Raw genomic sequence first — 15,334 nt, 5'->3', positions numbered from 1 at the left:
TGGCTGTTTGCGGAAGGGAAGCACACAAGACAGCTAAGGGCACTCTAGATTGAGATTGGCAGGTTGACTCTGAATTGTTCTGATTGCAGCAGGCTGTGAAATGACTGTTCTATGCTATTCCAGTGAGCTATGCGAGGTCCGAGAACATGACTTCAGGGTGACGAGAGAAGCAGAACGGGCCCATGAGGAGCTGGCTGATGCAGTGCGGGACGCTGAGCTGAATGCAAAGTGAGTTCCTTCAGCCCAGGGAAGGTTGGAGCGCAGGCAACATTTGTGAAGCAATATGATGTCTTTGAGTTGAAGGCAAAGCACATACTTCTTCTATTGTCTCACAGGTGATGTGGCACAGTGTTTACTCTCTGTGGGAAGGGATGTGACACACTGATTTCTCTCTCTTTAGGGCATTGTAGAGGGGGTGTGGAATATTGATTTCTCTCTCTGTGTGGGAAACTGGTTATTTCTGTGCAGTATATCCAACCCAGTATACTGCACAGAAATTTCTCTAAATAGTGCCAAATTTCTCAAAGGGATAAGTTGTTTTAATGTTTCAAGTTTTAACCATTAAAAGTCCTTTGTATTTGTTGTCTGTGTATTTTCACATTTTAATGATTTTTACTAAGTACTGCACCCTCCTTGTCCTCCCAGTTCTGAGTTCCCTGTCTCTTGACAGTCTGCAAATAACATTACAGACCTCATCAGGTCTCAATCTCTGAGGGGCCAACTGGTGCAGAGTGTGTCAGACTCCTGCATTGAGTTCTGAAACACCTGACCTAGGGAAGGTTGCATTATGAATAGAACAGTCAGCCTAAGCCCAGCACAGACTTGTCTCCAGACTTGTTGGGAACTCACAATGGGAATATCAGTAAAAGGGCTTATTTGGGATTCAGGGAAAGGAGCTGTGGATTGGCAGGCCTGTGGAGTGTGGTAATTGAGGAAAGAGATCTGGCTGAAGCAGGTATCTGAGAAATGTTTGGGAGCTGTGAGAAAGATAAAAAACTAGATTAGGAGGAGGGGGATGTGGATTCCAGTAGTGTACCTCTGTCATCTTCTATGCAGTGTAGTTGTAGCCATATCAGTCCCAGGATATTAGAGAAACAAGATGGATGAGGTAATATCTTTTATTGGACCAACTTTTGTTGGTGAGATAGACCAGCTTTGGAGCCACACAGAGCTCTTCTTCAGGTCTGGGAAAGGTACTCCAATTAAAATGTAATAAATTAAGTAAACTTATGCTAAACAATCTGTTCCACCTTGCATTTAGCTTGTCTCTCTCACCAAGAGAAATTGGTCCAATAAAAGATATTACTTCAGCCACACCTTGTCTTTCTGTCTTCTTCTCTCAGTCTTGTGGAAGAATATCGTGAGTTGTATGAGTTACAAAGAGCGAGGCTTGAGACCCAGCTGCTCCAGTTAACCCAAGAGAAAGAAATCTGGAGCTCAGCTACATATGACCTGGCAATGAAGGTAGGTACAGACAGCATCATGGAGGACACTGCCTTACTGCAGGATACAAACCATTGTAACCAAAACTCCTGCTCCAGGATTTCCAAAGCAGGTTTTGTTTAACTGAAATCTTGTACTCCCAGACCTGCCAAGACTGCTTTTCCCAGGGGACTACTGCTTTTTGGCCCTTTTAACTGTGGAAACTGACAGATATATATTGCTTTTTCTGGTGCTGATCTTCAGGCTCAGTGCTAGAGGATTTCATATGAAATCAGAGAGTGGCTTGTGTATTTTCAGAAATAGTGTCACTAAAATGCTTCCTTGACTTTTCGCAAAGTTTAGATTATCCAACCCAGATTCCCTAGACTCTTGCTGTAATTTCAAGACTATATTTTACTTTCTTTTTCTACTGTGTCCACATTTGTGATCTCTTATTTTATCCCATTCAAGTTTAACATTTGCTGTGAGAACTTCTTGGAGTTGCCTGGTAGTTTTTCAGGTTCTTCCTTAGGATGAGGCAGCAATAGTTCTGCAGAAACAGAGTGGGAACACTTTTTTTTTGGCTCTCCGAGTTTCCCATGGACAACATTACTAGTCCTTCAAAGTACATCTGTTCAGAATTATTGAAAATGGCTTGATATTTTTACATTTCCTTTTGATATTTTTCCTTTTAAGAGATTATTAGTGGCCAGATTCTTCCACTCTTGCTCATCCTGAGTAGTACCTTACTTCATCTCTTGAGGACTATTTTTACCAAGAAAAATACAATATTGGAAATATGGTACAGACATTTTTATTGGTATATTTGGTACCTATCATAAATGCCACATGTGGTTTCTGTTACAGTTTAACTTTAAAAGGCACATTATCCTGATGGTTTGTGCCTGAATTTGAGTAGGTTAATGCAAATTTACAATCTATTGTTATTTGACCAAGGTTATTGCCTTCCAGAGAGCTCCACGAACTTTCAAACCATGGGCTTTAGTGTTCTACTGCTGCTTTTACATACAGGAGCCATCTGCTGGGATGTAATTGAGCATGGGCTCACCATTGTTACTTATAAAATACTCGGATACCTTGCATATCATGTGGAATAAAAGCCAAAAGTTGCTGAGCAGTCCTTTAAATCTCCATCCCTACTTGCTGGGATATGTTGGGCTTTGGCCATCCTCCATCACACAGTGAGGCATTCTAAGGAGGTTCCTGCTGGCGTTTAAGCTCAAGCGAGGTAGTGTGGTAAGGAAGTTCTCTCCTCCTCAAGGAGTGTACTTGGATTGTTAGGTTGTGGATCAAACCAATGACAGTAGGTGGCTTTACCACACACTTTGGTTCTGCTGTTGTCGCATGCTTTTCATTTATTCGCTATGGTGGCCATTGGCACTTAGGTAGCCTTTTTTTATGGAGGTCTGTTCTACAAACTGTACTCTGTGAGGCCTGTAACAGCAACGTCTATTCAGATCTTTCACTCCAGATAGCAAGGCTGTAGTGTGTCTGGTGATGAGGGGAGACAGTTGTCCAGGGCCTGGGTTTGTAGTGGAAGGTGGGCCTCTCAGTGGGTCTGCACAGCATGGGAAAGGGCCAGGAAATACAGTAAGAGACTGGTCTGTATTTCCTGGCCCTTTCCCATGCCATGAGTCAGGGTTAAAATGGTATGCTGTGGGTCAGTACTCACCAACCACTTTGGACAGGGACAGTCTGCCAGTGTTTGGGTACAGCACCTAGCAATAATATGTGCAGCAGGAGGAGTTCACGCTAGTGCCACCTGCTCCAGTGGGGAGTCAGCCAGGAGCAGGTGTTGGGGAGACACAACGAGCGCTCACTGTGACAGCAGAAGGGCAGCCCTGGGCCATCCTGAGCCACCTGATAAGCCAGACAGGGCAAAAAGAGGCAACAATGGAGCAGGGGGCTAAAACAGTGAGGAGCAGAGACAAGGTAGTGAAAGAATTGGAGAGAGCCAAGGGAAAGGGACTGAGAACAACAGCAAAAGTAGATGAGGGGTGTTTGAAAGAAAAATGAGATGGGGCAGATATATGAGGGGAGCAGAAAATGGAAGGAGTAACCCCAAGCGGGGAGCAGAGACAAGGAAAAGCAAGGGCAGTAAAACATTGATGGGAAACAGACTCAAGGTGAGAGGGTGAGTCCTGCAGTGGAGGAGGCAGGGCTGGAAGAGATAGCTGCCTCTCTGGGGGCATGGGGTCACTGTAGGGGACAGGTCACAGGAAGGCAGAAGACTACTTGTCCTGGCCCTGTAAATCCTGTCACAGCTCTGCCCATAGTCTCTTTTAGCTTAGGGAGTGCTAGTGTGAAGTCAGCTTTTCAAGGTATGTTTCTTACACAGTGGAGCTTGGGTCAGTTATCTCCCGGGTTGTTCTCTATCCTCCTCACCACTCCCAAAAAAGCCGGTATAAATAACTGTTCCTTGCAGGTGATTGAAAGAAACCAGCTCACGTTGTCTCGCAAGCTCTATGTCAGTGAAAAGGCATGGACCAAAGTCATCAGACACTTCATAGTGCTTCAGGCATCACAGGTAGAGTCCTTTTTGTGATGTATGACTGTGGTGTGGAGAAGGCTATGTTTGGAGAGCTTGTGTCTGTGCAGGGTCCATCTGTCTCCGTGCAGAATTTCATGCTTCCCGGTTACTATTTGAACTTTAAAGTTTTGGCTCAGGTTTGAATGAACAGTATGGTTTGCATAGGTTCTCTATCTCCCCTCTCTCTTTCTCTCTGTTCCTCTCCCTGCTGTTCCTTTTTCTCCCCTCCCGTCGCTCTGTCCTCAACTCTCTTCATCTCTCTGTTTTCCCTTCTCTTCATGGCTTTTCCTACTTCGCTCCCTCTGTTCATCCTCAGAAGACCAAGCCAAATCAATGCTAGTGTAATTGTGTCCTCAACAGTGCTGGCCTTGCACATTTGCCTTCTGATGTTTCAGCACAAATACAAAACTCAGGTGCTGAGCTGAGTCATGTGTGCCTCAGTCCTAATGCCACTAGTGAAATGTCCAGCTCCCAAGGTCATTGTGTATGCTGTGGAACTGCAGAACATTTTCCAGCTAGCAGTCTGTGAAGTGGGTAGTTCTTCAGACAGCTGAGTGGTCATTGTTCTGATCCCAGTGAAATGGAAGGTCCCTTGCCTTATGGCTCTCCCATTCTTTCTTGTGATGCACACAGGACACAGCAGACCTTTCCGATTTGCAGGAGATGACTGAGCAGTTCAGGGAGCTGTTGGACCGCATTGGAGTTGAAGTGGAACATGCTGAAAACTCCAGCAAGGAGAAGCTGCGAATGGTTCAGAATGGCCTCACCAAGTGGATGCAGTACTTCCAGGACAATGTTTTGTGAGTGTCCAGGAGTGATTGTTTAATTTGGGCAGTGGTACACTAGCTACCTCCACCACCTTTATGTGACAGAAAATTGCAGTGCACCAAACCTGGCAGCCCATACTCAGGCAAGCAGGGGTGGCTCTAGGCACCAGCAAAGCAAGCACGTGCTTGGGGCAGCCCATTTGCAGGGGCGGCAGGGATCCAGCATGGGAGCTGAGAACCAACAGGGGGCCCTGGGAGCTGTAGTTCCTTGGTTAGCTCCCTGCCTATAGAGCCTGCCCTGGAGCAGGGAAAGAACTACATTTCCCAGCATTCTCTTGGCCACTACCAACAGGAAAGAGGGGGAGGGAGTGAGGAAGCTGAGACCTCATGCTGCAGCCTGCTGTGAATGGAGAGCTGCACTGGGAAGGGCAGGGATACCATATTTTAACATTCAGAAAATAGGACACTCCACAGGGAGGGAGGGTAGCCCCACCCTGCCACCATCCACTCCGTCTGACTGCCCCCCACAGAAACCCCACCCATGCAACCCCCCCCCTGCTCCCTGTCCCCTGATCACCCCCTCCCGGGACCCCTGCCCCAACTGCCCCCCAGGACCCCACCCCCTATTTATGTACAGGCGTGACTACCTGCCCTTTCCTGGTTATTATACGCGGCCAGTCCACATCCACATCCAGTAATTAAATAAACTAATAATTTAAATTGGAATTTCATCCATTAATAAGTATTTATTATATAATTAAAACCATTCTATTGAAGGACAGATATTAAATAACACTAAATAAATTAATGTTCAAATTAAGCGCCGCTGCTCCTTGTCCCCTGATTGCCCCCTCCTGGGACCCCTGCCCCTAACTGCCCCTTCGGACCCCATCTAAGCCTCCCTTCTCCTTGTCCCCAACTGCCCCCTCCTGAGACCCCCCCAACTTCCGCCCTAGGACCCCACACCCTACCTGTCCCCTGACAAACCCCCGGGACTCCCATGCCTATCCAACCGCTGCCTGTCCCCTGACTGCCCCCCCAAACCCCTGACCCATCTAACCCCCCTTCTCCCTGCCCCTGACTGCCCCCCCGAACCTCCACCCCATCCAACCCCCCAGCCCCCTTACCATGCCACTCAGACCAGCGTGTCTGGCTCCGCGCAGCGCCAGACACACTGCTGCATACATGCTGCCGTGCTCCTCCGCAGAGCCACAGCCCCCTTCCCCCCCCCCAGCACCTGCCTTCCAGATTTGAACACCTCAAAATTCAGGAGTGCTCAAGCTCAGTTTGGGCAGCTGTTACTTCATTTCTCCCAAATCAAATATACTGATCCACTGTAACTTGCTGTAGAAAAAGTAGGATAAAATTGAGCAAGAAATGCTTCCCAGTGGTTATTAGGACTGGAATTGCTATTTTCAACAGCCATTGCGTTTTTGTTTGTTTGTTTGTTTGTTTGTTTGTTTGTTTGTTTAAAAGGAAGACAGTGGCAAAATTCCCCATAGAAAGAAAGAGTGGAACAAAAGAATAATAAAGGCACCTCAACTTTTCCTCATTTATGTAGGACAGTCTTATAATATGCATCCAGATATCCTCCAGTCACACAAGCTGAAAATTGTTCCACTTTACTGCAGTTCTGTAACCATATGGGAACCAATCCTGTCTGTGTTCTGTGCACATCTAAAATTCCTGCTGAATGACCTGCCGTGGGAGCGAGTTACCAGTGACCCAGGGCTGCAGCGGAAGAAGGGTGCGGGGGGGGGGGGGGGAGAGCACAGGGCTGGGGCGGCAGGAGGTGTGTGTGTGGGGCAATGGTGGGGAGGAATGAGGGAGCCCAGAGCTGGGGCGGCAGGGGGTATGGGTGGGGGGGGGAGAGCCCAGGGCTGGGGCAGCAGGAGGGTGCGGCGAGGAGCCCAGGGCTGGGACGGGGGGCAGCCAAAATTTTTTTTGCTTGGGGCGGCAAAAAACCTAGAGCCGGCCCTGCAGGCAAGACCACCATTAGCTGGAGGATTTGGCTCACTGGGTGCAAGCTGCATACACCTTACATTGTTCTGTTAGGTTTGACATCTGTTTATTTTGAAAACCTTGTCCATAATTGAAATCTGTCAGCTCCAATATGGTGATGTAGACTTCTGTTCATGCCTTCTGCAATAATTCTATCTTACTTCCCTCTGAACAACAGAAAACAAAAGATTTCATAGTAAATTATGAGATCTATTTGTCTGTTACCATGAGGATTTTGAAGCGAATGGGGAGAAATAATCACCTAAGATGAAACATTACTAAAATACAGGCATTCAAGATAACATCCAACACCTCAGAGGCCATGTAGCTTGTAAGGTTTTTAGACCATCTATTTGTGCTGTGTTTTTTCAATGCCGAGCACAGTGAGATCCTGGTTCACAACTGGGGCTCCTGGGACTTCCACAATGCATGTAATGAATAATAATAATGACAAGGATAAAGGTTGATTGTCTCCAAACAAAGGGAAAAAATAAATAGTAGATCCTATCTAATGGAAGGACTATACTATATCCTAAGTACTAACACACACGAAGGGCTTGTCTACACTGGCAAGTTTTATCACCAAAAACTGGCTTTTGGCGACAAAACAGTGATAGCGTACAGTGTGTACGCAGTGTGACTTTTTCCGGAAAAAAAACGCCTAGTTTTGTCAACAAAAAACTTCCACCCCTGCGAGAGATTTTTTTCTTTTCCCCTCCCTTTATTGTTGACAAACATGCAGTGTAGACACCACAGGGTTTTTTTTCGATTTTATTGGCCTCCAGAAAGTATCTCACAATTCCCATGCTGCTGGTTTGAACTCCGCTGCCCTGCAGCCAACTCACCCCTCCCCCTTGCAAGCCCCGGGAATTTTAGATTTAATTTCCTGCTTGCTGGCTTCCCAGAGGAGCTTCCCAGGTGAGCATGGCTGGCTATCGCACCAAACGCACTCCCGCTTGGACCACTGATGAGTTGTTGGATCTGATCAGTATATGGGGAGAGAAGTCTGTTCAGTCGCAGCTGCAAGTGACCTGTAGGAATCAGGACACATATGGGCAAATTTCTCGAGGCTTGTGCGAAAAGGGCTATGATCGAGACATGCAGCAGTGCAGAGCGAAGATAAAGAAGCTGAGGCAGGCATACCATAAGGTGCAGGAGGCGAACCATCACTGCCGCTTCTATAAGGAGCTGAATGCTGTCCTCGGTGCTGACCCCACCTCCATCGCCGATAGCCCCGGCTGCCCCGTGGATACTTCGCAGGCAGCAGAAAGAGGGGGTAACTCACAGGCTGAAATTCTGGATGAAGAAGTCAAGCTAGAAAAGGATGTGGTGCTCCCAACGGGGTCGCCCGGTGGGGCAGGCAGCCAGGAACTTTTCTCCACTCCAGAAGTGCTCAACGGGGAGCAGGAAGCAGATGAGACGCTGGGTAAGTTTCTGTGGCTTGTGTAGGGAATCGAAAAGTGGGAGGCGGGTAGTGTTTTCTGTGAGCTGGACATTGCCCTGTGTAGCTATTCTGCATGGCCAAGCAGGGTGTCAATGGACATCGAGACCTGTAGGGAATCCCCCAGAGAGAGGCTCTGGAAAGTTTCCAAGAGGTACTTATTAATCCTCTGCCGCAGATTCCAAGGGATGGCAGCCTTGTTAGTTCCCCCATTGTAGGAAACTATACCATGCCATTTAGCAATCACTGGAGCTGGGACCAAAGCGGCACATAGCTGAGCTGCATATAGACCGGGGTGAAAGCCACAAGCATTCAGCAGTTGTGCCCTGGTTTCTCTGGTCACCCGCAACAGCGAGATGTCAGCCAGCAGGTTGGCCGCCTGTGAAAAAGTGTGGGATAATTTTAGAATGAGTTCCCTGCAAAACTGCCCTGCAAGCCGTGACCTTTTTGTCCGTACGCACAACCGCCTTCCCCCCACTCCCGACACTCACCATGATTGGGGTGCTTGCGAAGCTGTGTGCCTGCCTAGAGTCTCAGAGAGAAAGTGATTTCTACTAGGAAAATACCCTTTTTACTACAATGTTTCAATCATTTGCTGGAATGTAACAATCCCTCTTCTGTTCAGCACAGACCTTGAAGAACACACCACGCACCCTAGTGGACCGGCTTTGGCAGATAAGAAAAAACCATAGGCGTAGAAAAGAAGACATGTTCTGGGAGGTGCTGCAGCACGATGAGAGACAGACCAGGGAATGGAAAGAGTGCTGGGAAGCCGAAAGGCAGGACAGAAAAGAGAATGCTGCTTTTGCCAGGCAAGCGACAGAGCGGATGATAAAAGTTATGGAGGATCAGACAGAGATGCTCAAGTCTTTGATACAGCTGCAGACTGAGCAGATCTGTGGTCGACCTCCACTGCAGCACATGCAGATGCAGAATTCTTTGCCAATCCCACACCCCTCTATGCCCACACATTCCTTTTCACTTCACAGCACTCCTGAGTTTCCCCATCACTCCACCCCTTCTCACAGCTTGCACAATGATAGCTGGAGCTACACACAGTTGTGAGGTTTTACCCTTTTTAACAATAAATAAAGGCTAAGGTATTTAATGATACAGCGTTTTTACTCTGTGTTCTACAAAAGCGTATAGCATTCAATTCACTCTCGGGAACAGGCTTGTAAAGCATTGTGTTGCATAGATCTTGGGCCCCAAAATTGTACATGGATGCACCTGGGAAGCAACTCCAAAGCAGACATGTATTACTGCCCCTCATTGTCAAAGCGGTTCCTCAAAGCCTCTCTGATGTTCATAGCAGCCCTCTGGGCTCCTCTGACAGCCCTAGCATCTGGCTATTCAAACTGTGCAGCCAAGCGCTCTGCCTCAGTGCTCCACACCTGAGCAAACTTTTCACCCTTAGGGTATGTCTACACCCAGCCGCTAGTTCGGCGGCTGGGAATCGAAGTTCTGGGTTCGACTTATCGCGTCTTGTCTGGACGCGATAAGTCGAACCAGGAAGTGATCGCCGTCGACTGCGGTACTCCAGCTAGACGAGAGGAGTACCGCGGCGTCGACGGGGGAGCCTGCCTGCCGCGTGTGGACCGAGGTAAGTTCGAACTAAGGTACTTCGAACTTCAGCTACGTTATTCACGTAGCTGAAGTTGCGTACCTTAGTTCGAATTGGGGGGTAAGTGTAGACCAAGCCTTAGAGTCACACAGATTATCCATAGTGCAGCACGCGGCTATGACCATGGGCAGTGGCGTAGCCAGGTTCTGAGTGTAGGGGGAGCAAACATAAAAAAGGCGCCCCCCCCCCTTGGCTCCTTCTCTGGTCATGCCCCCTTGGCTCCTCCTCTGGCCATGCCCCCCTTGGCTCCTCCTGTTTCCCCCCCAGATTAACCCCAGGGCCCGGCTCAGGACTCCTGTGGGCTTCCCGGTGGTGCGGATACCCCCGTCCCCCCGCAGTCCCGGGAGAATCTCTCCTGCCCAGCCCGCTCTGCAGGTGTCCCCGCCGGGGTGCGCCGCCCGGCCCCACCCGCGAGGTCCGTCCCCCCCCGCCCCAGGCTCCTGCGCCGCGCCAGAGCCTGTCCCTGGCCGATCCCCGCCCCGCGCCGCGGGCGGATCCCGGCTCCGGCTCATGAGTCGCTGGCTGAGCCTCGCTCCATGGCGCTGCTGGGCTGGGCCGGGCTGGGCCCTGACCATCCCGTCGCTGTCTGGGGTAAACGCCAGCCCGCTCCCGGCGCTCGGTGCGCTCCACGCGGGGCTCGCCAGCCAGGCGGCCTTAAAGGCGCAGGGGCCGTTTCGCCTCCCCCCGCCTGCCGCGATGGGATGCAGGGGCCGCGAGCCACTGCCGGGAGATGCTGCTGCTGCCGCATTAGCAAGGGGCAGGGAGCGCTTGGCCACCCAGCCCTGAGCCGCCGCAGGCAGGAGGTGGCTGCGGCGAAGTTGGGGCCGCGCTGAGCGTGGGGTGCGATGGCCGAGGAGCCGGCCCCCTTGCTCCTCTGGCCGTGCCCCCCCCCCCCCCCCATGGCTCCTCCGGCCATGCCGGCGGCAGGTGCCGCCTTTGGAAAATGTGCTGAGGGGAAGCGGCTGCTTCCCCTGCACCCCGCTAGCTACGCTACTGACCATGGGAATATTATCCTCGGTAAGGTCTAGCCTGCCATTGAGACACCTCCAGCGAGCTTTCAAACGGCCAAAGGCTCATTCAACTATCATGTGGCACCTGCTCAGCCTGTTGTTAAAACGCTCCTTGCTGCTGTCCAGGTGCCCTGTATAAGGTTTCATGAGCCAGGGCTATAAGGTGTAAGCCGGGTCTCCCAGGATTACTATGGGCATTTCCACATCCCCCACTGTGAACTTGTGGTCTGGAAAAAAAGTCCCTGCCTGCAGCTTTCTGTACAGGCCACTGTTCCTGAAGATGCATGCATCATGCACCTTTCCAGACCAGCCTGCATTGATGTCCATGAAATGCCCCTGGTGATCCACAAGCGCCTGCAACACCATGGAGAAGTATCTCTTCCTATTGATGTATTCAGAGGCAAGGTGGTCTGGCACTAAAATTGGAATGTGTGTGCCATCAATCACTCCGCCACAGTTAGGGAACCCATCTCTGCAAAACCATCCACTATTTCATGCACATTTCCCAGAGTCACGGTCCTATACAGCAGGATGCGATTTATTGTCCTGCACACTTGGAGTAATACAGCCCCAACAGTGGACTTTCCTACTCCAAATTGATTTGCAACCAGTAGCAGTCTGGATTCGCCAGCTTCCACACAGCGATCGCAACACGCTTCTCTACCGAAAGGGCAGCTCTCAATCTGGTGTCCTTGCGCCGCAGTTCGAGGGACAGCTCAGCACATAGCTCCATGAAGGTTGCTTTACACAGCCTAAAGTTCTGTACCCACTGGTAGTCATCCCACATCTGCATGACAATGTGATCCCACCAATCAGTGCTTGTTTCCCTAGCCCAAAAGCGATGGTTCTACCATATGCAGCTGCTCTGTGAATGCACAAAGCACAGATAAGTTGCTGCTGTCCATATCACACTCGGAGGCCTGTGATTCATCCTCTGCTAACTTTGCAAGTAACTCTGAGAGTAACTGTGCTGCCATGCGCGATGTCCTCACGACAGATAACAGTACATAGGAGAGAAGTGCGGGATCCATCCTCTCTCACTGCAGATGCTGGTGCACACTATAAAAGAATGACAGTTGGAAAAAGGGTGCGAAAGGAAGCCAGAAACCTTTGAAAGGGTGGGACACAAAGCAGTGCATGACAGTACATTTTGCACATCCCAGGATGCGCCGTGCTCCGTTTCCACATTCCCACAACACGTAGCGATGGATGGTGTCGCCAGGCACTGTGGGATACATACCCACAGTCCATTGTTCTCGCTGTCGACAAAGATGCCCCGAATGTGGACACAATCTGTCGACAGTGGGAGCAAATGTAGACACGCTTTGGCAACTTTGCTTTTGTCGATTTTTCCTTGTCGACATTAGTTTCATCGAAAAAACTTGCCAGTGTAGACAAGCTCCAAAACAATACTTCTTCAGTGGCAATGTTAGGGACAATACAGTCTTTCTTAAGGGGGAAAGTAGAGAGAAAACAATATAAAACAACTAAACACTTTTACTACAATGTCCTCAAATAATAACCGTGGCTTGTTTTTTAAACAGATCCTAGGTATTGAATCCTGAAATCCATTTCTGTCTATGAATCCAGATTGTAGAAAACTTCCTACCACAGTAAACCTCCGAGTTATGAACACCTCAGGAATAGAGGTTGTTTGTAATTCTGAAATGTCTGTAACTCTAAACAAAACATCATAGTTGTTCTTTCAAATGTTTACAACTAAACATTGATTTAATACAGCTTTGAAACTTTACTGTGCAAAATAAAAATGCTGCTTTTCCTTTTTTTTAGTAGTTTATGTTTAACATAGTACTGTACTGTATTTCCTTTTTTGGGGGGGGGGGGGGGGGTCGGGTCTCTACTGCTGCTTGATTGCGAACTTCTGCTTCCAAACGAGGTCTGTGGTTGACTGATTAGTTTGTAACTCTGGTGTTCGTAACTCTGAGGTTCTACTGTGTTTATCCAGTAGCCTCCCACACCTCGGGTGGAAAACCTGACCTCATTGAACGCACTGGGAGTTTTTCCATTGACTTCAAATGGACCGAGGATTCCACCCTCTGACTTTATATCCAGAGTTTTCTTTCTGAAAGGTTACTCTCTGACTGGTCTGACAGTGCTCTTGTTTGTTGTTTGTTGATAATTTTTATACTTAAATGCAAATAAGTGAAATACCAAAATTTATTTTAATAGAACACTAAGGTTACAAAATGAGACACTAAAAGTCAGAAGATGCAAAATGTAAGGTTCTCATAGTAACATTAACTTGGTTATCATCCTCATTCTACTTACTTGTTGAGCTACACATTTAAAAAGTAAAATAGGAATAAAAATATTATTTTAAGAAGATTTTTTCCAGGATGATTACAGTATTAGTGAAGAACAGCATTTTGTCAGTTTCATTCACAGCCTTACTGAGGACTAAACATCCAGTACTTGTTTGCCTTCCATTCCTTCTGTGCTTGAAGCAATCTTTTTTCCTACAAGGGACTCCAAACACTTTTGTGATTCTAGGGGAGGGAGTGTTAGTCAGTGGTGGGGAGGAAGCCCTAAAGACCCTTCCCTTAGCAAAAAGGCCTCTGTTTCAAGTACAGGATATAGCATGTAGCAGCACGTGCACACATTATAAGTTTACTTTTGCTCATTCAGGAGTAATGTTTATCTTGTATCTCATCCCTTCTCAATTTCCCTCCTTGTCCCTCTAGCGGGAAAGCAAGCTTCTCTAATACGAAGGGAGAGGTATTGGAGGAAATCCTACAGGACTTCAAGAACTTGGAAAATGTAAGACTTTCTGACAAGCATATTCCCCTAGCCTACAAACTAAGCTGCTAACAAATAATTAATATTTAGCTCTACAAATGCTAAGAAGGATAGAAATAAAGCAAGGCTCCAAGTTTGTTATATAGTTGCTTAGTTTGCACTTTTTCATCTTGGGCCAAAAGGGTATCCATCACCTTTCTGTTGCACATCTGGGGATGACCCAGGCAGCTGAGAGCTTTTTCTGGGATGACATGTTCATTACTTTCTTTTCAGATGTTGAATGAGGACCTGGAGCAATATGGAGGTGAAGTTCTACTAATGAAGAAGGAGACCCTCAAGACTGCTGCCAACCTGCAGAAACGCTGGACAGAGCTGGGACAAACAGTGCTTAGTCGTCACAAGGACATTAATGGGGTGTTGCCTCCAGAGCTCAGGGCCATGGAAGAAATAAATGAACGTGCAAATGAGCTCTGCCAGCAGTACAGCGTAAGAATAAATGGGGAGAATGGTAAGAAATTACCCATCTTGTCATTCAATTTTTCCTTCAGTGTGTCAATGAACAAGTGACTAAAAGAGAACTAGCTGATATAATTTATTTGGACTTTAAAAAGCCTTTGACAAAGTCCCTCACAAAAGGCTACTAAAGAAAATAAGGTCTTGTTTGCACAGGATGTTACTGTGTGGGAAGCCAGAGTGTGATTCTACAGTGCATTAGCCTGCCATGCACTAAAGTCACCAAGCTGACCCTGGTACAGCACTCTGCAAGTTCTGCAATGTGCTTTGACATACTGCTGTTTGAAATGGGAGTACATCAAAGTGCACTGCGAAACTTCTAGTGCATGGTAGTAGTGTCCGTATGGGATATTACTGTATGGCAAGTTAGTGCACTGTAAATTCACACCCTGGCTTGCGCAAACAAATGTCCGGTGTAGACAAGCTCTTAATAATCATAGAAACTGGTAAGAGACATAGGGGGAAAAAGTGGGGCTAAATGGTCAGTTTTCAGTATGGCAAAAGGTTAACAATGGGTTGCCACAGGATTCTGTACTAGCTACAGTATTGTGTAAGATATTTATTAATGATCTGAAGAAAGGGGTGAGCAGTGTGCTGGCAAAATCAGCAGATGACACAAAATAATTTAAATCAGTGAAATCTAAAGGGCGTCCTAACGTAATGAGGGGATTGGGTAGCACCATGGCAGAGGAAATCCAGTGTTGACAAATGTAAGGTAATACACATTGGAAAAAGTCATTTGAGAACTATTGCTGGGTTCTAAACTAATGTAACCACTCGGGAAAGAGACCAGAGGTATCAATGTGAACAGCTGAATAAAACCAGTGTTCAGTGTGCAGCAGTGGTAGAAACAAACAAAATGTTAAGTAGTTATAAGGAACAGGCTAGTGATATTGAAAACATAATGCCGTAACATAAAGAAATAGCATTCAATCATCTGAATACTGTGCTAAGCTCTGATCACCCTCTCCACAAAACTATGTATCAGAATAGAAGGGGGTCAGTATTGGGTGACAAAGAGTAGAGGCCTGGAGAGACTTCTGTGTGAGGAGAGATTGATACGACCGGACCATTTAGTTTAGATAAGAGGGGACCTTGCAGAGATATACAGAATAAAGGTAAGTCTGGTGCTCCTGTTTATCCTTTCTTCTAATAAAAAACAAGGGGACAATCAGTGAATCTGAAAGGCAACAAATTTGAAAAAGGAAATCCTTTTTTCCCCTTAATGCACAATCTGTGGAACTCTTT

General features: G+C 47.7%; 1 protein-coding gene across 1 annotated transcript in view; it reads left to right on the top strand.

Annotated features, from left to right (window-relative positions):
- AXDND1 (axonemal dynein light chain domain containing 1) overlaps window positions 1-15,334 on the top strand; it is a 69,035-nt gene that overhangs the window by 33,134 nt on the left and 20,567 nt on the right. The window contains exons 10-15 of the mRNA XM_065410094.1: window positions 124-228; window positions 1,344-1,464; window positions 3,869-3,970; window positions 4,607-4,773; window positions 13,519-13,594; window positions 13,847-14,081. Of these exons, the coding sequence (XP_065266166.1) occupies window positions 124-228; window positions 1,344-1,464; window positions 3,869-3,970; window positions 4,607-4,773; window positions 13,519-13,594; window positions 13,847-14,081 (806 nt within the window). The remainder of the gene's footprint in view (window positions 1-123; window positions 229-1,343; window positions 1,465-3,868; window positions 3,971-4,606; window positions 4,774-13,518; window positions 13,595-13,846; window positions 14,082-15,334) is intronic.

This window comes from Emys orbicularis, chromosome 8 (assembly GCF_028017835.1).
Source record: "Emys orbicularis isolate rEmyOrb1 chromosome 8, rEmyOrb1.hap1, whole genome shotgun sequence".
NCBI classification, from domain to species: Eukaryota; Metazoa; Chordata; order Testudines; family Emydidae; genus Emys; species Emys orbicularis.
The sequence above is the reverse complement of the archived record's forward strand: the minus strand, read 5'-3'. Positions and strand labels throughout refer to the sequence as shown.